The 23054-nt window shown below is 34.1% G+C and overlaps 4 protein-coding genes across 6 annotated transcripts; 2 read left to right on the top strand and 2 right to left on the bottom strand.

Annotated features, from left to right (window-relative positions):
* The first annotated feature begins 319 nt into the window (after positions 1 to 319).
* On the top strand, positions 320 to 2962 carry LOC146931638 (reticulon-like protein B17). 2 transcript variants are annotated; one of them, XM_085703145.1, is made up of 8 exons: positions 320 to 933; positions 1012 to 1165; positions 1263 to 1337; positions 1594 to 1735; positions 1837 to 1906; positions 1999 to 2064; positions 2147 to 2269; positions 2536 to 2962. In XM_085703145.1, the coding sequence occupies exons 1-8, from the start codon at positions 516 to 518 to the stop codon at positions 2712 to 2714; spliced, it is 1227 nt and encodes a 408-aa protein (XP_085559271.1). In that variant the 5' UTR covers positions 320 to 515; the 3' UTR covers positions 2715 to 2962. The 2 variants fall into 2 exon arrangements, with proteins under 2 accessions (XP_085559271.1, XP_085559272.1); XM_085703146.1 differs by having other exon boundaries at positions 383 to 933; positions 1015 to 1165.
* An 83-nt stretch (positions 2963 to 3045) lies between these two features.
* Positions 3046 to 11149, bottom strand: LOC146931639 (Tetratricopeptide repeat (TPR)-like superfamily protein). Its single transcript, XM_085703149.1, has 3 exons — positions 10930 to 11149; positions 10720 to 10841; positions 3046 to 4613 (listed from the first exon to the last, which is right to left on the bottom strand). The coding sequence occupies exons 1-3, from the start codon at positions 11073 to 11075 to the stop codon at positions 3211 to 3213; spliced, it is 1671 nt and encodes a 556-aa protein (XP_085559275.1). The 5' UTR covers positions 11076 to 11149; the 3' UTR covers positions 3046 to 3210.
* On the top strand, positions 4974 to 7594 carry LOC146931640 (Peroxisomal membrane 22 kDa (Mpv17/PMP22) family protein). 2 transcript variants are annotated; one of them, XM_085703147.1, is made up of 6 exons: positions 4974 to 5234; positions 5520 to 5675; positions 5790 to 5922; positions 6009 to 6048; positions 7020 to 7160; positions 7241 to 7594. In XM_085703147.1, exons 1-5 carry the CDS (start codon positions 4992 to 4994, stop codon positions 7105 to 7107), a joined length of 660 nt encoding a protein of 219 aa, XP_085559273.1. In that variant the 5' UTR covers positions 4974 to 4991; the 3' UTR covers positions 7108 to 7160; positions 7241 to 7594. The 2 variants fall into 2 exon arrangements, with proteins under 2 accessions (XP_085559273.1, XP_085559274.1); XM_085703148.1 differs by having other exon boundaries at positions 7271 to 7594.
* Positions 11150 to 13687: 2538 nt separating the features above from the next.
* Positions 13688 to 22221, bottom strand: LOC146931641 (26S proteasome non-ATPase regulatory subunit 2 homolog A). Its single transcript, XM_085703150.1, has 25 exons — positions 22006 to 22221; positions 21796 to 21896; positions 21558 to 21678; positions 21407 to 21466; positions 21216 to 21283; positions 20999 to 21041; positions 20799 to 20864; positions 20647 to 20685; positions 20475 to 20557; positions 18984 to 19098; positions 18767 to 18841; positions 18375 to 18533; positions 16725 to 16832; positions 16522 to 16626; positions 16289 to 16429; positions 16099 to 16203; positions 15786 to 16007; positions 15460 to 15573; positions 15150 to 15365; positions 14939 to 14998; positions 14742 to 14855; positions 14577 to 14662; positions 14322 to 14430; positions 14064 to 14242; positions 13688 to 13980 (listed from the first exon to the last, which is right to left on the bottom strand). Exons 1-25 carry the CDS (start codon positions 22102 to 22104, stop codon positions 13908 to 13910), a joined length of 2661 nt encoding a protein of 886 aa, XP_085559276.1. The 5' UTR covers positions 22105 to 22221; the 3' UTR covers positions 13688 to 13907.
* Positions 22222 to 23054: the final 833 nt, after the last annotated feature.

Raw genomic sequence — 23054 nt, forward strand, 5'->3', positions numbered from 1 at the left:
TTCCTTAAGTTAATTAGATGGACTCACTTAACATGAGAGAAAAAGATCAAGATATATGGGAAAAAACACCATTAAAAATTGTGACTTAAAATGAATTTGACAATTGTACTTAACAACTTTTATTTTGTAAAGATTCCTTGAAGTTAGTATAACTTTTGTTCTATGTTGGATTTAGCAAAGAAGTAGTAGTAGTGTTACTAGTAATGTACAAACTAATTTTGCATTTATTTACCGTTAAAGGTATGGGGGTCCCACAAACAGTACAATCCTAGATTTGATTTAAAAAGAAGTTATACAAATGATTGCATCTTTCTCCAACGGCTACAATACCCAAAAATGTCAACACTATCATTTTCATAAATTCAATAATAATAATAATAATAATCATAATATCTAGTAACAAAACACAATCTTGTTACAATACTTACTTCATAACAAAATCATCATTCATTCTCCTCACAAATAAGGAAACTAAACAAAACTTTGCATTCATTCATTCATTCATTCATTCATTCATGGATTCTTCTTTTTCCACTTCTACCCCTCGTCACCACCGTTCATCGGATCGCCGAACCAAACAAACATCATCGCCTTCACCGTTATCTCTTCTCCGATCACCAACAAACTGTCTTCCACTCAGAGAGCTTCTCCTAATGTCTCCCCCATCTTCCAGAAAATCCAAGCCGCGGTTCGATGAGGAGCTCTTGGAGTCTAATGGTGTAAGACAACGCCGGTGTAATAAAACCCGAGGGACAGCAGCTCTGTCTTCACCGAGAAACTCCCGAAGATCAAGGCGGTGTTATGAGGTTGAGGTAAGGGAAGAGAAGGAGAATGTGTTGGTGGATGAGGTTGGAAAGCAAAGGAAGAGAAGACATAAGAAGGATAGACTTAGTTTGGTACCTTTTCAACCACCACAAGAAACTTTCTCTCCAAGTAAGGCTAATTCAAATTTTGTTGCTGTTTATGTATTTATTTGATTTGATTATTGATGTTTGTTACTTTGGTGTTTAGAAGCTGAAGAAGAGAATGGAGGTGATTTGGATCGCATTGGAATGTTGATAACTGGATTAATTATGTGGGAAGATGTAACAAAATCAACACTTTGGTTTGGTTTTGGATCTCTTTGTTTCTTATCTACATGTTTCACCAAAGGGTTCAATTTTAGGTCTGCAACTGTTTTTTGAGATTTTATATTTGTGGCTATTTTTGTTTTGTTATGTATAGCGGAAAATTTTGAGATGTTATTGTGCTTGTTGTTTCAGCATATTCTCTGCTATCTCACAATTGGCAATTCTGGTTTTGGCTGTTTCGTTTTTCTCAAATTCTGTTTGTCAAAGGTATGTTACGTTTTTAGCTTTTGGATTTTTTATAACAATTGAATTCATATACACAATCAATGTAAAATATTTTTACACCGTCAATTAATCATAATAGTTGGATCATAAAAAATGTTTGAATTTTATCATAATCACTTCTAAAGTCGCACAAATGACTGATTATGATGTGTCGACGGTGTAAAACTTTTTATACAGGCGGTGGATGAAAATTAAACTCTTTTTTATAATTGTGAATTTTCTATTTGTATATGTTCAGAGGCCAAGCTAAGGGAAGGGGTTATGTCAAACTGAAAGAAGATGATATTTTACGTCTTGCGAAATTGATTCTTCCTGCTTTGAATTTTGCATTTTCAAAGACTAGAGAGTTGTTCTCTGGAGAACCATCCATGACCCTGAAAGTAATTCTTGCAACTTTGGTCTTATTTTCCTGTTTTTGTGCAATAACAGAACCTCTTTGTAGTGTTGGTTAAGTCTTTTTTTCTTCTTCTAATTGTTGCAGGTAGCTCCTTTGCTTCTACTAGGAGCTGAGTATGGCCATCTTATTACAATTTGGAGGCTCAGTGCCATTGGTGAGACAATAGTATTACATATTATTGTTCATGGTATGAATATCATTTATTTCCAAATCTTTGTTCTGATAATGTTACATATTTACGAGCAGGATTTTTTGTCAGCTTCAGCGTACCGAAGCTTTATTCTTGCTACTCTGCTCAGATCAACCAGCGAGGTATAATCCAATCCTTCCGTTGACCAACAGTTTTAAGTCTATCCACATTTTTATATAATACATAATGTTTTTTTTAATGTAGCTGAGTGCTTGAAATTGCGACTGTTGGATACATGGAATGCTTGCAGCCACAAGAAGATTGTGGTCGTATCGGCACTTGTTACCTTTTGGAATCTATCTACTATAAGGACTAGAATCTGCACAGGTGATTTTCTAAATAGTCACTTGCCTGTCTTAGTTGATTTATTAATGTTAACAAGTTCACAACAGTGTCCAAAAATGTATTATTAGTCTCATCTGACATTGGAATATAGAAACGATTTTCGCCTAATGAGAGAGTTTTAACATTCCTTTTACACATTTCCTTGGTGGACATGTTAAGGGTCTTAAGGTGTGCACACATTAGATGGACATGTGCCTTTTGCCACTTTGTTGTGATAATTGATTCTTATGATGTAATTTTCTTTGCAGCATTTTTATTGATAGTATTACTCAAATATTTTCAACAAAATGTCACGCAACAAGTTGAAGATGGAGAAGTACAAGCGGCAGACAAGGAACATCAGCAGGCATTGTTGGTTGCAGAACCAGAAGAAGAGGAAACACAGCAGGCAGTACTAGTTGTTGGAGAGCAGCTGCGCCAACGTTAGAAGTTCATTCGGCCATTCCTTGACACTTAACACAAATAGATATCTTACATACAGTAATGAGGCTTTTCTTTGTAATAGTCATAGCACTCCTATTGCACAAACTGATTCAAGTTGGTGCATAAATATTTTCATTCATTTCATAACACTTAACACGCATATGTATCTAGCAGCCATACATGAGGCATTTCTTTGTAACAATTAGCTTAAAAATAAATAAAAAGCGCCCATATTAAAGCTTTGTTTGATAATTATCTGCTCAATAAATCAAAAGCCATAGTCATTCATATACAAGGAAATCCAGGTGAAGTCGAAACTCACTCTGAGATAGATATTCAACAATGAGAAATTTTGTATGTGCTTTTCTGATTGGTAATAATACAAAGTACTTCTGCAGAAAGCTGTCATCAATAAATTTTTATCAATGACAAGATTGCAAGTGACTCAAATCTATGTACAAACTGCAAATAGATAACAGATTGAACAGAGAAAAGAAAGTTTATGTCAAATGAACCATACTAAATGCTGGAATTTTTTGAATTCCAGCCTCCATAATTTCTTTCCTCATATCAGCAGCATGATCCCATCTTTCTTTCTCAGCATACATGCTAGACAATAACAAGTACTGGCCGCAGTGCTGCGTCTGCAATTTAAGCATCTTTGCTATTTCTTCTCCGAGTTCAATAGCTCCATGAATCCTACATGCTCCCAAAAAGGCCCCCAATACAGTTTCATCGGGCCGGAAAGGCATATTTCTTATGATTTCAGCTGCTTCCTGGATATGACCAGCTCTTCCCAAAAGATCAACCACACATCCATAGTGCTCCATTACTGGCACCACTTGAAACTCGCTTGACATTGATTCAAACAACTCCAATCCTTCCCTAACGAATCCTCCTCGAGCACACGCCGTAAGAACTGCCACAAAGGTAATGCTATTTGGTTTCAACCCTTGAAGCTTTTTCATCTTTTCAAACAAATCTAGAGCCTCCTTCTCTCTAGCATTGGAAGCCAGTGAAGAAATCATTGCATTCCAAGTGCAAACCTCTCTTACAACCATTTCTCTAAAAACACTCGCAGCATAATTCAAACACCCCATCTTCCCATAAAGATTTATCAACGAAGTTCCCACAAAAACTCCCAAGTCAACACCTTTCACCACTATGTAACCATGAACTTGCCTTCCAAAATCAAGAGCACCTTTTCCTTCTAAATTAGCACATGAAGAGAGCACACTAACATAAGTAGCCTCATTAGGTTTCACCAAACAATCCAGAACATCCTTATGACGCATCATCATCCCAAAAAACCAAATTGCGGCACCAAAATTCCCATTCAAAGCAAAACCATTCACCATAGTTGTCCACGAAACAACATCCCGGTAAGGCATCCATTCAAAAACCGACAAAGCACCCTCCATATCACCATTCACTGTAAAAGCATTGATCATTGCATTGGATGCAACTATACAAAACATAGGAACTTCCTCAAACACCTTTTGTGCACAAACAATATGATTATTTCTTGCATAAACTACAAGTAAAGTGGTAAGCACAAAAGGGTCAGACAAAATCCCACGTTTGAGAGCTTGACAATGAAGTGGTGTAACAACAAAAGTAGGTGATGATTTAAGGAGAGGTGGGAAAGTATGTGTGTTAGGTGAAACATTGTTTGCAAGCATGTTAGTAAAAATAACAAAAACCTTGTTATGGTTATGAACATTATAGGCTCTTATGAGAGCATTATAGAGAAGTGTTGGCATCCATTTGTTATGGTTTGAAAATGATGCATTATTTGATTTGTGAAAATTGAGGTAACCATTGGTGATTACAAGTGAATGAATTTGCTTCAATTGTTTTTGGTGTTTCATGCAACGTTGTGCAAGTTGCAACAAACACTCACCTGAATAACTCATGGTACTAACAATAATAACTAACAAACTAAAACCTTAAACCAACAAAAACTAATCAAAATCTTCCTAGTTTCACTTCCAAAAAAGGGTATAAAATAAAATTTTGAAAAGAGAAAAAAAAATCAGGAAAAAGTGATTTTTGACACTGATTCTGATGACCCAATTGTGGAATTGAAGAAAATTTGTTGCTTGTGGTTTGTAATTGTTAACTGAAACCAAAAAGGTTCAATTTTTATATTTTATTTTTTGAAAAATTCGATTTTTTTTATAATTTGAAAAAGGAAAAATTGAGCATAAAACGCTGCGTTTTATGTTTGTATATGTTTCAGACTCATATAGCGAAAAAATCGTTTTTTTTTTGTGAGGGAATGGACGCGATTGGATTTGGGAGTGGATTTTTCGGGTTCTGGAAGTGGGACCCGAAACCGGATCCACGACGGCGTCGTTTTCGGTCCAATTCGGGTTCAGCTGGTTCCGCCGTCGGAGGTGGTTATCAGTTTCCGCTGAAGCAGGCGTTAACCGCCGCGTCGCTTACTCTTACTGGTGACACGATTGCTCAGCTCAGTAGCCGGTGGAACAAAGCTAAAGAGAGTGGTGAAAATGCCTCTCAGGTTAGTGTAAATATTGTTCATTCAATTTTCAGTGATAATGTTATGTGTAATATTGTAAGTATCTCTATTAGGGCTCTGTGAATCTTGAGGTCTGTCATGACTCTGGTGCGTTTTCGTGTTCGAGGCAAAGTAGTATATTAAGGCTTTGACAAAATAAGCTTATTTTTTAGGTGTATTCATCTATGTTTAGTTTAATACTAATCTAAAGTAGTATATTGTTGTGTTATCTAGTGGTGAATATTTTGGAGTTTGGTATGAAATATTAACCAAAAAAGGTTTGTTTAGGATGTATTGTCGAAGCTTCTTTCAGAACACGATTTGCTACGTGCTCTGCGAATGACTTCCTATGGATTCCTTTTCTATGGCCCTGGTTCTTTTGCCTGGTACCAGTTGCTTGACCATTGTCTCCCAAAGCCAAATGTCCAGAACCTAATGTTAAAGGTAGTATGCTTCATCTATAAATGATGTCTGGTTTAAATTATAGAAGCATGAGGCAGTTAAGGATAGTGACAGCTTCTAATTTCTCTTCTTATTTTTTTATTCTTTCGTTGACAGGTTTTACTAAACCAAATTGTGTTGGGTCCATGTGTCATTGCGGTTATCTTTGCATGGAACAATTTATGGCAACAAAAGCTTTCAGAGCTTCCGGAAAAATACAAAAGAGATGCTCTTCCCACTTTACTTTATGGTACAAACCTCATTGCCTAAGTGTTATTGTGACTTACTGCTGATATGCATATTTCTCATACCTTTCTGTGTAATTTGTCTGTTCAGGTTTTAGATTCTGGATCCCTGTCAGTGTATTAAATTTCTGGTACGCACGTTCATGTCCTTAAATCTGATATTCTGCTTGTGTTTTTTCGCTTCTGCTCTTTTATCAAGTTGCAAATTGTAATGATAAAATTAGTTCATCTCCGTTTTATATAAACACACATATAAGTAATAACATTCTCTAATTCACTTCCCTAGTGAAAAGGTATAATCTAGCCTATATATGCAACTTTTTCTTACATTAAAGTTACTTTTCTTTTTCAGTTGAAATTTAAGAACCATGACATGCTAGTTCATTTTTTAGGCTTTAATGTTATTTATACTCATATATGTGAGTATCTTGTATCGAGTTGGATATGCTGCTGCTTTGCCCCTTTATCTTATAGTTGCAGTTTGCAAATGGTGTCTTGCATTTTAGAGTGAGGGGGGATGTTATCCAATTGCTTAACTTCAAGATTTTCATTGTTGTTAGTAAGTAATATAAGTGTCATTTGGTGCTCTAATGATTTTTTTACAAAAAATATTCCTAATCAATATACTATATTTTAGTATCATTGTTTAACTAAAACATTAATTAACGACAATTTTATAACATTTATACACAACGAAAAAATTTAGCACACCGCCTAATTTTCTTAATATGGACGAAGTAGTAACAGCAAAGGTCTATAAGTATGGTTGTTAGGGATTTTGTTGTTTGGGCACTCATGATATACAAAGCTCTAAGACGTAAACACAAGTATTATTGATTTAAGAAAATAGAAGTAATTGGATGTAACTACGTACGCCAGTTTTGGTTGAACACCCGCACGTGCCTTCAATAAGAAGTCTCGGTGCTACATCGCTTGTGATCATGTAGGTATAAATAGCTATTAGGGATTTATTAACTAATATCGCATACTTACTCTACTAATTAAGGATTTGATCATTCTACTAATTATCTGGTTATTTGTGGTTTGAATTGTTTAGTTCTTGAATCTTACCTTCCTTGCCTATTTTTATGGCTCTGTATAGGGTGGTGCCTCTTCCAGCCAGAGTGGCTTTCATGTCAATGGGCTCAATATTTTGGAATTTTTACCTATCATCAACTATGAACAAGTAAAATACATGCAGACTCTACAAGTAATTTGCATTGTTTGAAATTCTTACAATGAGGTATGTTATCTATGCTAACATTATTTTCCACTTTTATAATTTGTTTGGCTATAACAACAACCATTATCCTGTATTTGTAGATTAATTAACATTTGTGTTCCCTGCAAAAGATTTGACACTCTGAAAGCTGTGGACATCAAAGTAAAGCTCTGTTCTACAAACAATTGTGAAATCAAATCTTTCATATAATAGAGAGATTATTATATAGGTGCTAGCTTTCCAATTAAGACTTATATTTGGGATAATTTGAGTACATTATTATGGTTAATTGTTGATCTGATTTCGGAAAGACCGGAAACATGCTGGGAGGCAGTTTTTAGGTGTCACCCTTGGAATGATCTTTGGTATGTTACAATACTTGTTGGAACTTTCATCAATGTTGAACATTGCATGTGCTTAAAAAGGACCAGATGAGCTATTGTTTGGTTATCTAATTCAGCTTTTTGCAACCAATTGGTTAATTCCAAAAGTAAGAATTTCCATCAAATGTAATTAACTAAAATTTAATTTGCAGAAATCAAATTTCTAATATTGAACTTTTTGCTTCTAATCCAATCTGAATGTCTTTCGTAATATCTAATGCATGATAGTTTAAGATCTTCACTTCAAGATTTATTTTCTCGTATTTGTTGTTCAAGTCCCAAATAGATTTTCTGGTGGGTTCTTCATCGTCTTCAGCAAACAAGAAAACCAGAAAATCCTTAGCTGAAGTACAAGTTTAAAAAGTTTATTTTGTAAAAGCCACTAAATTATAATTATTTAGAGTGTTTTGAACTAAATTGAATTGAATAAACAACCTTCATTTCCTCACCCTTAAACAAGAACATTCAACCTCTCTATTCACACGTTTTCTTTTGCTCAAGACCCCTCTTACCTCCAAACCCATAAAGGAGTAAACCGAAATTGAATTTGAATCAATATGAACTTCCAAGTTTATAGCCAAAAGGAGTGATCTTTAAGCTCAACTCCTGAAAGTAAATTTATGTTTTCATATTTGACTGAGGTGTCGTTTTCCTTATGCTAGTTTTGTTTATTCAATCCATTATATTATACCATTCTGAAACATGTATTCACTCGTCATTGTAATGAGCAATTAGTTCAACTGTTGGTATTGATATTGCATCAATTTCTTTTGTTATTGGTGTTGAATCAACTACTTCAAATGTCGATATTGACGCTATCGAAAGTTAATGGTATTGAATAACTACTACTTCAGCGAGAGAGAAATAGATCATGTATTTTTTTTATGAAATAAAAAATAGATCATGATAGGTAATAAAAGACACTGTTAAAGATGCGGTTTATTATGAATTTGACAATTCTATTGTACCACTTTTATTTTGTAAATATTCCATCAAGTTATAACTTTTGTTTTGCAAATCGATTGTATAAATTAATCTTGAAAGCAACTTTGTGTTTACGTAGTTCATTACAAAACATTTTGAATTTAAAAATTCTAATCTTCAACGTAATAAAGAAAAACGAAAGGTTATACATTATACATGAGCTAAATCATTTTTTTATGCGATATGCGACAGTATAATAATCCGCCAACTCCATACAAACATAATCTCGCGCATTAAAATATTCGAGATAAAAGGAAATTGCCCAATATATGGGTGGCAAGCCGTCTTCTTATACCAACGGCAGATACAACAAATTATGGCAATGAAAGTGAAAAACATGACTCTTGAAAGCCAAAGCTGATTTTAGGGGACATCACAGACCTATACAAGCAAAACATTGAATCAGAACTTCAAATGATAATCCTACATTAATAATAGTCCAAGCATGCAAGTCTCAAATTACATGAACTACAAGAAAAAAGTACAACTTTGGTAACCACCATGTAAATATTGAGCATAATCTTTATTGGATTCTGTAGTTATCACATCATGACTCATCTCCTGCTGAAAGTAGAAAAGTAATAGAGAACACATTATAGACTGCCTAATATACAAACAGACAACAGTCCTAAGATAAACAAGTTTCCATGTTAATAAAAAGTGCTCTACTCAGCAGAAGTTCTCCTACAGAATGTCACTATCTGAATCTAGTCAGCCGCCTTAAAAAAGAAAGAAAGAATCTAGTCAGCCGAGAGCGCACAGTGAACTCATTACACTGTAATGCAAGCAAATCAGGAAATAAATTGCAGCACACAGATATATGGTCGCTTTTCCAATTGCAGACAAATGATAATTATTTTACAGATGCATAAATACTAGACAATAAGATTCATAAAGAGAAGGATAAAGAGAGAATAAGATAACACACACTGTGAATTAAGAAATATTCTGCATAACATACAAATTCATGAGCATACAACTGTGCTCTAAATACCTAAATAATATCAAATAACTAGTTACAGAAATTATTCCTAGTAGCAACAAAATCTTTTGTTTAAAAAGCTCAACAAATCACAGGAAGTTTCAGCATCCACCTTTGCTTCCTGATCTTCAAATAGTCTCTAGGCCTACAAACAAAAAAAAGTGTATGGCTCACTAAATTAATCACTAAATGATTTAGTTGTATTTGTTATTTTACGGAGGGGGTGAGGAGACAAGTGTAGTAGGGAATAAACTAATCCATCAATCTTTGGTACAGGATTACGACATTTATGGAAAAACATTGTAAAGCATAAAAAAATAACTGGCTTGTGCTTACGAATATGGTGATACTAGATTATGTATATATCCGAGTGTATCATCACCATATGTTATTTAATCTCAGTTACAAGAACTCAAAGAAAACATACCCGAAAAATTAATTGTAGAAAGAACATCAATGAATCCTAGAGATGCTTAGCTACCTAAGTCAAAATTAAACCAATGGTCAGGAAATAAAAAACAGAGGTAAACTAGTAGGCCCAAAGAGAACGAGCACACCACACTACAAAGTTTTTTTCAACCCTAACTCTACTAATTTTTATTACATAAAACCGCAAAATACTTTCTAAACCCCATTCTGATAAATCTTAACATTAAAGATATCAAACAACATGACAGGTTCCGAATAACAAGAAAAAGATTTTACTTGCTTAACGTTAGGAATGCACTCAAGAGTAAAAGGTTGCAATGACTTAGGATTTTGGGTTGAGACTAACTTAAATCTTACAAAACCAGCTCTTCTTAGCAATAACATTGGCACTCTTAATACTAGGGTGCTGGTCTAAGATAATACTACTCAACAAGAGTAAGTCTCGTGTTTTGGGCACATGTGATAACCCCACTCAATGGAGGAATCTTGGAAGTAATTTATGTCGACATGAGTAGTCGTGTTTGTAAGGTGAGGACTGCCTCCGCTTATAAACTCATATATACGAGACTCTTAACCATTGTAATCATGATAAAATACACACACATATAACAAAAAATAAAGTTCCAATTTAATTTCCTTCAAAGTGCACCTAATGCTAAGAGTAATCAAATCCAAAAGAACAACGAGTTGTAATTAACTAATTCTTGTTTGTGTAGAATCAACAATGCTACTAAACAAAAATAATCCAAATTGCAGATAAACACATTGATTTTTCTAAAACCATTAGTAGAATTGATAATACCTTCTGAAAGCCAAGCGTAGTTGCGGCTTGAAAGGGAAAGCATTGAAGTCATGAGCGCAGAAGCAGTAACAGTGTGGTAAGGAAGCATCGATTCGACACAAAAACTCAATTCAACAGGTGACCTAATTACATTTCACACAAAAAAAATTATCAATCAATAGTAAATTTGAAGAAGATTCCGTTCATGATAATGCGTGTATCGATTAATACCTGAACATGGATGTTGATGGCGAGAGAGGTTTATTGGATGCCATTCGGAACGGAGAACGAGCTGGTTTAGCTTCCGAGGCGACACGGAAGGCTGATCTGGTTGCAGAAGATGATCGGAACATTGATCTGGCGGCGGTGGAAGCCATTTCAGTTGTCGGAGTTTTGAGATAAGTGTAGGGTTGGTTTTTTGGTTTGGTTTGTGGAGTTCAAAACCCTGGTAGAAGAAGATTTGGGCTTGGGCCATAGTTTGATGGTGGGCTTCAGATCCAAACTTCAGTTTTGTTCTCAAAGAAACGGTCATTACTTTTCCCACCTGCGCCCCCTATACGGGTTCTAAAATCCGAAATATTTCAACGTGTTTTTAGAGGTTTTATGAGGTTTATACTTTATATGCAATTCAGATTCTAAAATCCAAACTACGTACCTACGAGTGATAAACTCATACGGTGAAAAAAGAAACAGTCCAAAGAAAATTATTGTAATGTATTTCTCAAAGGATATATTTTGGGCTTAAATATGATTTTCGTCCCTGTAATATAGGCGTGTTTTGATTTTCTTCTCTCTAAAAAAAAAAGTTTGAATTATGTCCCTATAAAAAAAATTTGTTTGAAAATGGTCCCTGGCCCCACTGTTCAGCTGACTTGGCATGGTATTCGCCATGTGGCAGTTGCTGACTGTGCAACTTTTGCCACGTGGCGCAGACGTGGTGGTCCACATAATTAAAAAATAAAAATAAAATTCTGAAAATTATTTATTTAAATTTAAAAAATATGAAAATAAATTTAAAAATCATAAAAATAATCCGAAAAAAATCTGAAAATTATAAAAAATTTCCGAAAAATCTGAAAATAAATTTAAAAATCATAAAAAATTTCCAAAAAATCTGAAAATTATAAAAAATTTCCGAAAAATCTGAAAATAAATTAAAAAATCATAAAAAAAATTCAAAAAATAGATTTTTTAATTTGAAAATTATATATTAAATTTTTTTCGAAAAACAATGGCAATTATATTTTCTGAAAATAAATTATAATTTAATAAAAAAATCTAATTTCTTATTCTTTTATGAAAATTCTAATTTTAAAAAAAAATATTTTTTTCAGAAATTTCAGAATATATAATATTCAAAAAATTTAATTTTATATTGAAATTTATACAAAAAAAAATTAAATTCAGAAAATTATTTTAATATTTTTAAAAAAAATTTCAGATTTTTTGGAAATTTTTTATAATTTTCAGATTTTTTCAGAAATTTTTAAAGATTTTTAAATTTATTTTTCAGATTTTTTTCGCAATTTATTTATGATTTTTGAATTTATTTTCATATTTTTTAATTTTAAAAACAATTTTCAGAATTTTTAAAATATTTTTTAAAAATTTAATATTATATGGCACGCCACGTCAGCGCCACATGGCAAAAGTTGCACAGTCAGCAACTGCCACGTGGCCAAAACCATGCCAAGTCAGCTGAACAGTGGAGTCAGGGACCATTTTCAAACAAAAAAAAATTTACAGGGACGTAATTCAAACTTTTTTTTTGACAGAGACGAAAATCATAACACGCCTATATTACAGGGACGAAAATCATATTTAAACATATATTTTGTCTAGAAATACATCAGAAAAAGAGCAAGGAGAGTAAGGAGATTTCATATTGATTTTGCCTCACCAACATTATTTTGGTACGACTGAAGCTGAAATTAGATTCAAATTTTATGGATGAAAAACATATTGTTAGAATAGTAGAACTTACTAAAGTGGTTGACCAAATTTATCGATGAGTTTAGTCATTCATACTTCGGATCAATCAATAATATAATTAATAACGACTCATCTTAAAAGTGATGTTAGTTATTAATTTGAAAGTTGTGCATTTAATTTCTTAAAAATTTACAAATTAATTTTTTCAACCCAGTTTATATTTCTAGATATTTTATTTATTCTAATCTTATTAATTTGACATAAAACAATAAAAATAAATATCAGCGATGTTCACTAAATTTTACCTCAAACATATATTTGAATAAAAACATTTAAAAATGAATAACTTCAACCCCTAAAAAAAACACTTTTTAAACTCAACATTGATCAAATTAATGGAACGCCTATCATAATAAATTAGGACAAAAGATGAGTCAAACCTCTTCTAAATTAACTTTGTTTATTCTTTAAATTAAATCACAAAAACATTCATTATTTTACATTCACTGTAACTTGCTGTAAAAAAAAAAATATCACTGCAACTTTAAACGATATGAGATTAATTATCAGTACAATGGATATTAATTTTAGGAACTGTAACTTAAAACGATATAGTATAAATTATTTAATGATAATAATTATTAAAGTTTAGGGACTCCAAGTGTGCTTTAATGTTAATGTTACATTTGCCTGCTAGTACATATTTTTTTTTGAAGGACAGTACCGGTATAATTAAATATATCTATAGACGATCTATGAGCTCTAAAGTCTTCTCTACCTTGAGAGACGAGAATACACTGTTAAATTTTATTACACAAAAAAAAAAAATCATAATATAATGACCAGTTTTCTTTTATTTAGTTTATCAAAATTTATTTTAATTATAAACGCAAATACGCAATAATACGTGTACAAACACATCCATTTATTCAAAAAAAAAAGAAAAAAACTAAACTTATCTTATTTATGCATGTCAATCTTTTTGAAATTCTCAACCGTATCATATGTACATCCTAAAAGTTATTTACACTAAAAAAAAAAATAAACGTTACCCACATTGTCTCCACAATTAATAAACCATCTTTCAAATTAATCGACACCGCAATAATACATCATCAAATACACGTTAAAATAATGCTCATAAATTGACAGAGTAAAAATAAATAAGAAATGATAAAAACTAATTCCTTTTACATTTTGATAGTATTTCAAAAATACTAAGATAACTAAATACTGTTCAGACACGGAAAGAAATGAGAAAAACATGATTAAGGTCATCACTCTTCCCTATAATCTGGATTGTCCTTTAAAATTACAAAACCTTCAAGAATTGGTGATAGGGGAAGATATCTGCAACAACAACAAAAAAACTGTTAGTATTAGAAAGACAACAAAAGCTTGTTTTAAAGTATCACAAAGCAATAGTATATTACTTTTCTGTGGCTAGCTCTGCCCTATCCCCAGCAGCCAGGAGAACAGGGGTAGAATGAGTCTGAAAGCCGGTGATTGTCTTAGGACGACCTGCCTGTCCAACAACGTCTACTGCTTGGCCAACCCGAACAGGCACTGATAGAGGCTTCAAGTCCTCATCCACAGTCAACAACATCCTCGGCTGTTACAACAGAGTATAATTAAGACTAGCTTCAAATAGGGGAAGGGAGCAGAGAGAGGAATTTGAGACTCAAACAAACCTGCATGGCCAAAACGAGGAAGTAGAGAACATAGTGATATTTTCCCAACACAATAGCTTTCATATCAAGGCATGCATGCAACATAGTAATTAGTCCTGCAAGCGCTGTCCTGTAAAAATTGAAAGGAACGTAATGCCGATTGGAAATTATTACAACAAAGCAGTATGCAATTTGAAGTCACCGACTCAATTAGTTTGCATCTGACAAAAGTTTAACCAAGACAAAAGCAGATGGGCAAAATAAGGTTTAACTTACGGTGATAGTAAGACACGGTCAGAATGATAAGGATTAAGTGTTAATAGTCCCTTTCCCAAATGTACAAGACCTTGGGCAATCCGCACCTGTAGCGTAGAAAAGAAAATCAGTGAACATTGTAACAAGCGGAATTAAGAAAATAAGAACAACTTAGTTGAAACATACACAAAATAGAAGGCTGGTATCCTTGTAGTAATAGCTTGAAAGATTGCGAAGCATGCCGGCAATTCGAGCATTGTTTGTTCCAGCGCCTATTAGACCCAAGGAGATAACTGCTGCCTGTAGCATACAAAATGCGTTTTTACTTACAAACAAGAACCAAACCATAGACAACAATGATTTAAGAGGCTCTGCAATCTTACCATTGCAACTTCTGAATCAGTATCATGGCTAAGTCTGCTTAAGGTATCCATAACATTGACCTGATCAAATAAAGGGTTAACAAATTAAACAAACATGAAATCTAGCTTGTGATTACTAATTTACAACAGCTGTTTACCATCTGTCATGTTTTCAGAACAAGGTCATGATGTGTTCTACACTTTCAAATAATAATAATACAGGGTTGCAAACCTTTGGGTTTGATATACACAGCAGACCAAGTGCCAGAGGAACTGCTCGGCGAATATTCTGCTCTCCATACTGTAGAAGATGTTCTAACGATCGGATAGCCATCTCAACACCTAATTCTTCAGCCATTGCTACCATAGCAATTCCAAGGACTGCAGGACCTTGGTGCATCTCACCTTTGTCAAGATGTTGTGAACAATGACCCAAAAGATTTTGCACCTGCATGAAATAAGCACCAGCAATTTTAAACATAAAAGGCTGCGGCAGAAATCTCTATTTTGGAAGTTATATAAGTTATATTATAAGAGTGTACCTTGAGAACATTCCCAGTTCCAGCATAGGCACATGATAGTAGTGTCATGTCACAATACTTTCTTATTTTTTCATTAAAAGTCTTTGAAACTTCGGCAGTTGCCTCAACACTTTCCTGTTGTTACATACCACAATATGGAGTTAGTACAATGCTGGAGTGACTTTCACCCAACCTAATAGCAAAACCCCTCCTAACCGTTTTCAAAAATTAAACAAATAAGATTACAAATACTTTGCAAACGTAAATAAGGCTGTCAGTAATGCAACCACAATGGATCCAACCCTGCCCTGGACCTAGTATGGTGGGAGTGCCAAACAAGTAAATACCTGCTTCCCAAGATAAAGAAGACCAAGGCCAAGTGGGAGAAGTCGCGTAAGAGGCTCTCCCAACTCTGACTCACTCCGATCCATCAATGTAAATATGATTGCTTGAGCAACTTCCTCATTGCAAGAACCCACGTAAATCAAGCCCAATGCAATTGCAGTGAAGGCAATCACGTCAAGCGAAGCTTTAGGATCACTCAGAATAGGTGCCAACTTGTATCGTAACTGAAAGAAACAATAAGTCAAAATAATTATTTTCGCAAATATAAAGCGACAAGCATCTCAACAAGGTGTTACAAGGGAAAAAAAACCTCACCTGCTCATTCTGGGAACCAGCATATGCAATTCCTAATCCCATAATTGCACCAATTCTAGTCGAACTATCTTCTTTTTCAATAAAATCACCAAGGAGTGCCATTGCCTACAATGGAATCAAATAAGATCAAATACAGAAAATTAAAATGTACATGTCATATACAGAAAAGGAAAAAATAAAAGGAACTCACAGGATCACAGTCATTCTTGATACTACAATTGACAATTCCAACTCCCAGTAATGCACCAGCAATGACATGGTTATCATTACTATGGAAGTATTTGTCAAGTTGTGCAAGTCCAGAGTCAACATCCCATAGTAAAATCATACCCTGTTATAATACAAGGGATAACATAAGTATAGAAAATGAAATTTATGTGATCCATAAATTAGATCAATGATGATTCAGTAAGAAACCCATACCAGACTTGCAGCAGCACTAGTCTTTCCATGCTCCTTGTTTTTAAAAAGCCAGTTTCCAGAAGAACCACTACTTGAAGAATCTGATGCAACAGTCATTAACTTATCCTGCACAACAGTAATTGAATGGAAGGACAACATAAATACAAATATCAAACAACGACGTACACAATATAGATTATCTTCAAATTTAAGATTCATTGTACCTGACCAAATCCGGCATTAACAAATGCATTAACAAAAGTAGCAGCAAGGTTCTGTCTAGCTGAGTCAACACTTGCACCAGCACTTGCACGGCCATCAAGCAAATGTGCCTAAGAAAAAAAAATTCAGAGCAAAATATGAGGGCAGAAGCAAATCAACAGAGGCACATTTGATACAGAAAAATAGCATAGTGAAAAACAATGTTTTTCTGATATCATTGAACACATGAGCACAAGTGCTGCACAACCATAGATTAAATTTGCAGACTCTACACAGGTTCCTTCAGCAGGTTGCACAAAGTTCTAACATTAGTATACATACGTAACCAATGTAAACCAGTGTGTTACAAGAAACATCCTGTTTAACAGGATGCCTCGAGACAGTTGTTGCTTTAGCAATGAGGGCTCCTCTACAAATAATTAGAGCCTGGAAACTTAATAACAAAACATTAAATCCAATCAAGGAAAGAAAACAACAACACAAATAAAAAATTTATGATTTTTTTTTTAGTAAAAAAATAACATTTGAATAAGAGAATTTTACATCAATTATGGTACTCCCTCCGTTTCAAAATGCATGTCGCATTTTTGTAATGTGCACTATTCACATGACGTACTTTGACCCTACTTTTTATAATTTTTTTACTTTAGATAATTAAAGATATTAACGATCAAATGTGTGAAATGGTTGACAGCGACATGTATTTTGAAACGGAAGGAGTATTTTACATCAATTATGACTAAAAACATAGATATCAATTTTTCCACTAATTGATCTAGGCTATCTCATAGCACAGCATCAAATCTTAATAAAAGAATCCAGCACAGTAGAAACTATAGTTCCATTCATATTTCCCCAAAAAAAACAAAAAAAAACAAAAAAAACTATTGTTCCATTTATGATATATAAAGAAAAGTTCTTATGTGAAAAATTGTAAGTGATGGATGTCAATTTCAGTGGCATGAAAATAAAAAAATAAAAAAACTGAAATAATTTAAAAAATAAAAATAAATGCAGTTATGTGGCAACCCTGTCTGTTTCTGCTTATTTTAAAGGAGAACACTGCTTTAATTTACAGATGTCTTTGAAAGATTATATTAAATAAATACATTTTCAACAAAAAAAAATTCCATTTAGCAACAAATGGGTCCAGATTCAACAAAAAAAAAATTCCATTTAGCAACAAATGGGTCCAGATTCCTGAATTCAAAAAATGCATAACAAACAGGAATCAACTGGGTCCTCAATCACATGCAATCATCAACATAAACTCGAAGAAATGACAAGCAGCTATATGCAACCCACAAAACTAATACATCCATACCAAATAATAAAACATGATTCACCTATCTATCCTTTTTTGGTCTTAACCCTCCAGTACCCGGCAGGAAAAAGGACTCTGGTAATCTAAAGTTCATCGGGTAGGTAATTAAAGTCAGGTCAATAAAAATTGAACTCGGGTACTCCCTTTCAATTCGACCTAAACCGAAACTCGTTAATTATACTTGGACTCAACCACTTGGTTTCCTTTCATCAATTTGAATCATAATTTATTAAATAAAGCTTATATTTCAGAGCATTAGCTGGTATGGGAGTCATATGTAGTCAGGTGTTTATTACAATTGAGAGTAAATTTAACATCAGAAATGCACCTTGTATATATCTTCAGGGGACTTAGGCTCCATGACTTCAATATCACGGGCAAGAGTCAAATATCCTTCACTTAACTTGGAATTGTTGATGATATCCTGCAACACTTCTCGTTCTTCGTCATCGTTAACCATTTCCTCGTCAAGCTCAAAAGTGATTCCCTGAATACATCACAAAAACCATCAAGAGAGAGTCCCAAAATACTATCTGAGTGAAATTTTAAGTCTCTCTGACACCCTCTAGTGTTATCAATTGTCAACATATAGCTAGAGTTGAGCATATAAATTCATTGTAAAAAACTGAAATGCAACAGTTACATCCATTATCACAGGCAAGGAAACTCCAGCTAAAAACTATTCGCCACACAAGTACTAACACAGAATCCAGGACTTACATGGCGTGCAAGTATGTAACAGAATTGCTTCTTTCGCAGCACATCATGACAAGAAGTGAACACTGTCCTCACATGCTGTCAGCAAGACCGCAACTAGTTAGTTTCAAACCACAAGCTTTTAAGGAACACTTCTTTAAGGTATATGGATAATCCATAGAGAGAAAATCAATCACAAGAACGAATTAAATCAAATCAAGAAAGAATTCCAGTGTCGCACCAGCAGGTTATCCATGAACAATGCAATTTGCAGTGCATTTGGAAATTCTTCAAATTTTAGATAGATTGAAAATGCAATGTCCAATACTAGCATATCATCTGGTCCAGGAAGATACCTGTAAAATTTTAATAATTGTTTTGCTAGTCTGTCAGAGTCAATTTACCCAAACAAAACAAAAAAATAGAAAAAACAAAAACAACAAATTGCCGCTTATAACTAAAAAAATCCAGAGCCAGGCCAATGACTATATCCAATGAACCTTTAAACTATTCACCCCAATTGCAAGTCAAACTCCATCTAATAAACCTTCATTATGTATTAAAAATCACTTTTTAAATGCTTTTCAATACAAAACTAATAAGCTTCAGAGCCAAGCCAGCAACTAAAGAAACATATTGTTTCAGTCCATTCTGTCACAGGCACAAATAACTTCCAGTTGTTAGTGTTATAATATCTGAAAATATCCTTAGGTTCTTGTCACTTAGTTATCATCTTGATTAGTTCCCTACTCAATTAGGACTAGGAGTCTTGTATCTCAACAATAGGGATTAGTGCTTAACTTTTTAGCATCAGCAGATCATCATCACAAATTCACAACCTTAATCATATTTGAAGTCTCCATTCTTACTTTCATCTCTTTATTAAAACCCAATGACTTCGACACTTGTATATTGTCAGAAGCAGCAAGAACAGTATTAAGAGGTCCAAGTATCAGCTAAGCTAACAATAATTCTCATTCCTAAAGCACCGAATCACTGCATCTCTTTTTAGTCTCCAGGATGATAACAAATGACCTTACTTAATAATTAAATTATGAGAATTCGGAACTAAATAATAAATACACACACACACACACACTCTTAGGGGTGGGAATAGTCCAGGCTAAGGCTTTTTTAAAGCCTATGGCCTGGCCTATTTAAAACCGAGCTCGACCCGGCCCGTTTAATATAAAGGCTAGGCTCAGGCTTTTTATAAAGCCTATTTAACTAAATAGTCCATGCTAAGGCTTATAAGGCCCGTTAGGCCGGCCTATCTATTATTGAAGTTTTCTTTATAAACCCATGCCTTCATATGATTTAGCTATTTAGTAGCAGGCCTATTGGTGTGATTAAGCCTTCGTAATATTTGGTTATTTAGTAGCATGTTGGTGTACTTGGGCCCTCATAAGATTTGACCAATTTAGTAGTAAGCATATTGGTGTTGCAAGGCCTTCGGTGTGAAATAGGCTTTCAGGCTTCACTAGGCCTTTAAAAAGGCCAGACTAGGCCTTAGAAATGAGCCTGTGTCAGGTAATAGGCAAGGCTTAGGCCTATAATTTTTTAAGTAGGCCAAGAAATTCAAGAAATAGGTCTACGAGACTTTGAAACAAGAAAACTTTAAAACCACACAAGATGCAAAAGTTCAACCATAATGATAAATCATTCTTTAAACTTTCTTTATAACTGTTCTGAAGTTAATATATTCTCTTAAAACTCCAGAGGTCTGACTTACCTAGCTGAACTTGTCAGATACAAGCAAGTCCTTTTAAAGTTTGTTTTGTCAACATGCTCAGTCAACATATCTAAGTCCTCAACCTAACAACAAAAAAGATTGCATGAAAACGCCGTTAAGTTCACTTTCTGAATAGTTCGGGAAAAACCAAAAGAAGGATATGAGATATTACCTCCATCAAAAGATCAACAGCCTCTGGTTCAGCATTATGCTGCAGAAAATTAAAATTAGTAAAAAATTGGTTAACAATCTTCGTCTGACACATTTTGTTGCGCAATATTTCATATAGTAACATTATTTTAGTAAAATGAATGCAGATAATACCTTCATGTGAAAGGCAACTATTTGTTTTACGAGTTCCATGAGATCATCAATTGGCGCCTCTTCACTCTATCAATGCACAATTTGAACGCAATCACGTATAAGCCAAACTAAATTTGCAATAGCAAACAAAACTAAAAGAGAAAAAAAAATAATACAGAAAATGCTGTAGTGAGGGCATTTAAATTAGCAAGATGCCTAACCTGTCGTTTTGCATATTCTTGAGCAATTTCTCCAGCCAAATTTCTGACACCATAAGTAAAAAACATAAGATTGAGACTAATGATATAGTTAACCTTTTTCAATCAACCCTTCCTTACAAAAATATTAAATATACCTAGTGATTCGATTGTTTACAACAGGAGTTCATCTTCAACCATATAAAACACAAATACAATACTTAAAAAACGAAATTCTTACCTAACATACTCATGTCCCCATGAACCAATATCTCCCTCTGAACCTAGTAATCGGTATTTGAGACTTTCCTGGCAGAGTCATTGGCAAAGTAAAGAGTCAATATAATGAAAGCATGCCATCAAACTATAACACAATCGAAGTCGAAGCAATCATTAAAAAAACCACTCAATTTCTAAATATAGAAAACTCACCCGTTCTCCCTCAGCAGACATTGTAAGGGCCAATACTGATAATATGTCAGCCAAATACTTCTGCAATGACGAATGAAAAATCATTTAAGCACCATAATACCATGCTATTACTTAACACAAAGTCATCACTATAAGACACAGATAGCAATACCTTTAACTCTGATTCCGCCATAGTTTCATAATATGCCTTAAGAGTACCGTAATGTGGCCGTAGAAACTTCAGTGGTTTGGGCACTGAAGTCATGGAGCTTGTAGAAGTACGGATTTCTTGTCTACAATACAACCATACTTTCCAATTTCAATACACAAAAACAAAATTTAACAAAAATAACTTCAATTTTCACTCGAATCAAATTTTGTGAATCCTCAACTATAAAATTAGGGTTTACCTCATGCTTTCAAGAGCAACCTTCTGCAACCCGGGGTCAGTATCCTGAACCCTCTCAACATACAACTCCAGCTGTTGCTTCAAAGCCAAATCTTCATCTGACTGCACGAATTTCAACAAAAACAATCGAATTTGTTTAACTCAAAAAAGCTTAATAGAAATTTGAACCCTAAATTGAGTGAAAATTCGAATCGAGGGGCTTTGGACTTACCAGATCTTCGCTCTCGATCTTCTTTTTTGCAGCAGCTTCGTCTTTGGCGGTGCCGCTGGTGCTGGCGCCGTTGCCGGCGCGGTTAGGTTCGGGAGCCATCGGAGAAGAGGAAGTGTGAAACCCTAAGTTCGATTTAGCGTGAAATGAAAAGTGTGAGATAATAGAAGAAATGAAAATCTCGCGAGTTGAGTTTTGCTGGTGTGAGTGTGTTAAATTAAATGGAAAAAAGTGGGACTTTGGAGAATTTAACAGATGGAGGTTTCTTGTTGCAGAGGATTTGCTCTTGTTTTAATGGGCTTGGGCTTCTTTTGTTCATTCGTCCTAGTTTATGAAATGATTATTACTTTTCTCACCCACTCTCGGGCATCCTATTTTTTTCCTGAAATACCCTCTGTTCAGATTCTATAATCCTAAATAGATGGTTAGATATTTTCAGATTGTATAATTTGAGACATAACATAATAGAAAGGGTGTCGTAATTGAAATCAGAGATCTCTGTTGACCGGTGTACAAGCCCTGCATAGACTGCAAAGCAATTCCATGGATTATATGAGCGGTCGGCAGTGACCATGATATCATAAACACTCCTAACTAAAAAAAAGAGAAGGAAAAAGTAAGAAAGGATGAGAAATGAAGAATGAATTAATATCTTGAAGCATGCAATGCTATTCATAGTCATAAACTTATCTTAGACTGTAACTACAGCCGAAGGAAACGTTTACAATGCATAAACCAACCCAAAATACATCAAACACAACACAAACCGTCCAAACCATGGGTGTAATGCCATAGTCCACACAGTTTGGGGGGGTTCAGATTGTATAATCTGAACTGTCTCATACTATGTCTAAGTTTGATTTTTGGAGGGTTTTCATGGTGAATGACATGGGGAAAAAAGGTACATAACATATTTCAACGGCTTATAACAACATAATAACATCAGTGATGAAATTTTTGGAAAGGTGCTCCAAGAGGTGTTTTTGTAATTTATTCAGCTGGTCTGCCAACTCAAATATTTCAATCGACAGGTTAACTGGATCAGGTTCACA

The sequence above is a fragment of the Medicago sativa genome, chromosome 4, assembly GCF_051527215.1.
Source record: "Medicago sativa cultivar Bolivia chromosome 4, Bolivia_mono, whole genome shotgun sequence".
Lineage (NCBI taxonomy): Eukaryota > Viridiplantae > Streptophyta > Magnoliopsida > Fabales > Fabaceae > Medicago > Medicago sativa.

Coding starts and splice junctions, on each gene's coding strand:
- LOC146931638 (XM_085703145.1), top strand. CDS start 516: ATGGATTCTTCTTTTTCCACTTCTACCCCTCGTCACCACCGTTCATCG. Junction 1,338..1,593: donor TCAAATTCTGTTTGTCAAAG/GTATGTTACGTT, acceptor GTATATGTTCAG/AGGCCAAGCTAAGGGAAGGG. Junction 2,270..2,535: donor AAGGACTAGAATCTGCACAG/GTGATTTTCTAA, acceptor TTTTCTTTGCAG/CATTTTTATTGATAGTATTA.
- LOC146931640 (XM_085703147.1), top strand. CDS start 4,992: ATGGACGCGATTGGATTTGGGAGTGGATTTTTCGGGTTCTGGAAGTGG. Junction 5,235..5,519: donor GTGGTGAAAATGCCTCTCAG/GTTAGTGTAAAT, acceptor AGGTTTGTTTAG/GATGTATTGTCGAAGCTTCT. Junction 6,049..7,019: donor GTCAGTGTATTAAATTTCTG/GTACGCACGTTC, acceptor GGCTCTGTATAG/GGTGGTGCCTCTTCCAGCCA.
- LOC146931639 (XM_085703149.1), bottom strand. CDS start 11,075: ATGGCTTCCACCGCCGCCAGATCAATGTTCCGATCATCTTCTGCAACC. Junction 10,842..10,929: donor CCATCAACATCCATGTTCAG/GTATTAATCGAT, acceptor AAATGTAATTAG/GTCACCTGTTGAATTGAGTT. Junction 4,614..10,719: donor CTACGCTTGGCTTTCAGAAG/GTATTATCAATT, acceptor TGAGTTATTCAG/GTGAGTGTTTGTTGCAACTT.
- LOC146931641 (XM_085703150.1), bottom strand. CDS start 22,104: ATGGCTCCCGAACCTAACCGCGCCGGCAACGGCGCCAGCACCAGCGGC. Junction 21,284..21,406: donor TGTCTGCTGAGGGAGAACGG/GTGAGTTTTCTA, acceptor TGACTCTGCCAG/GAAAGTCTCAAATACCGATT. Junction 20,558..20,646: donor CTGTTGATCTTTTGATGGAG/GTAATATCTCAT, acceptor TTTTGTTGTTAG/GTTGAGGACTTAGATATGTT.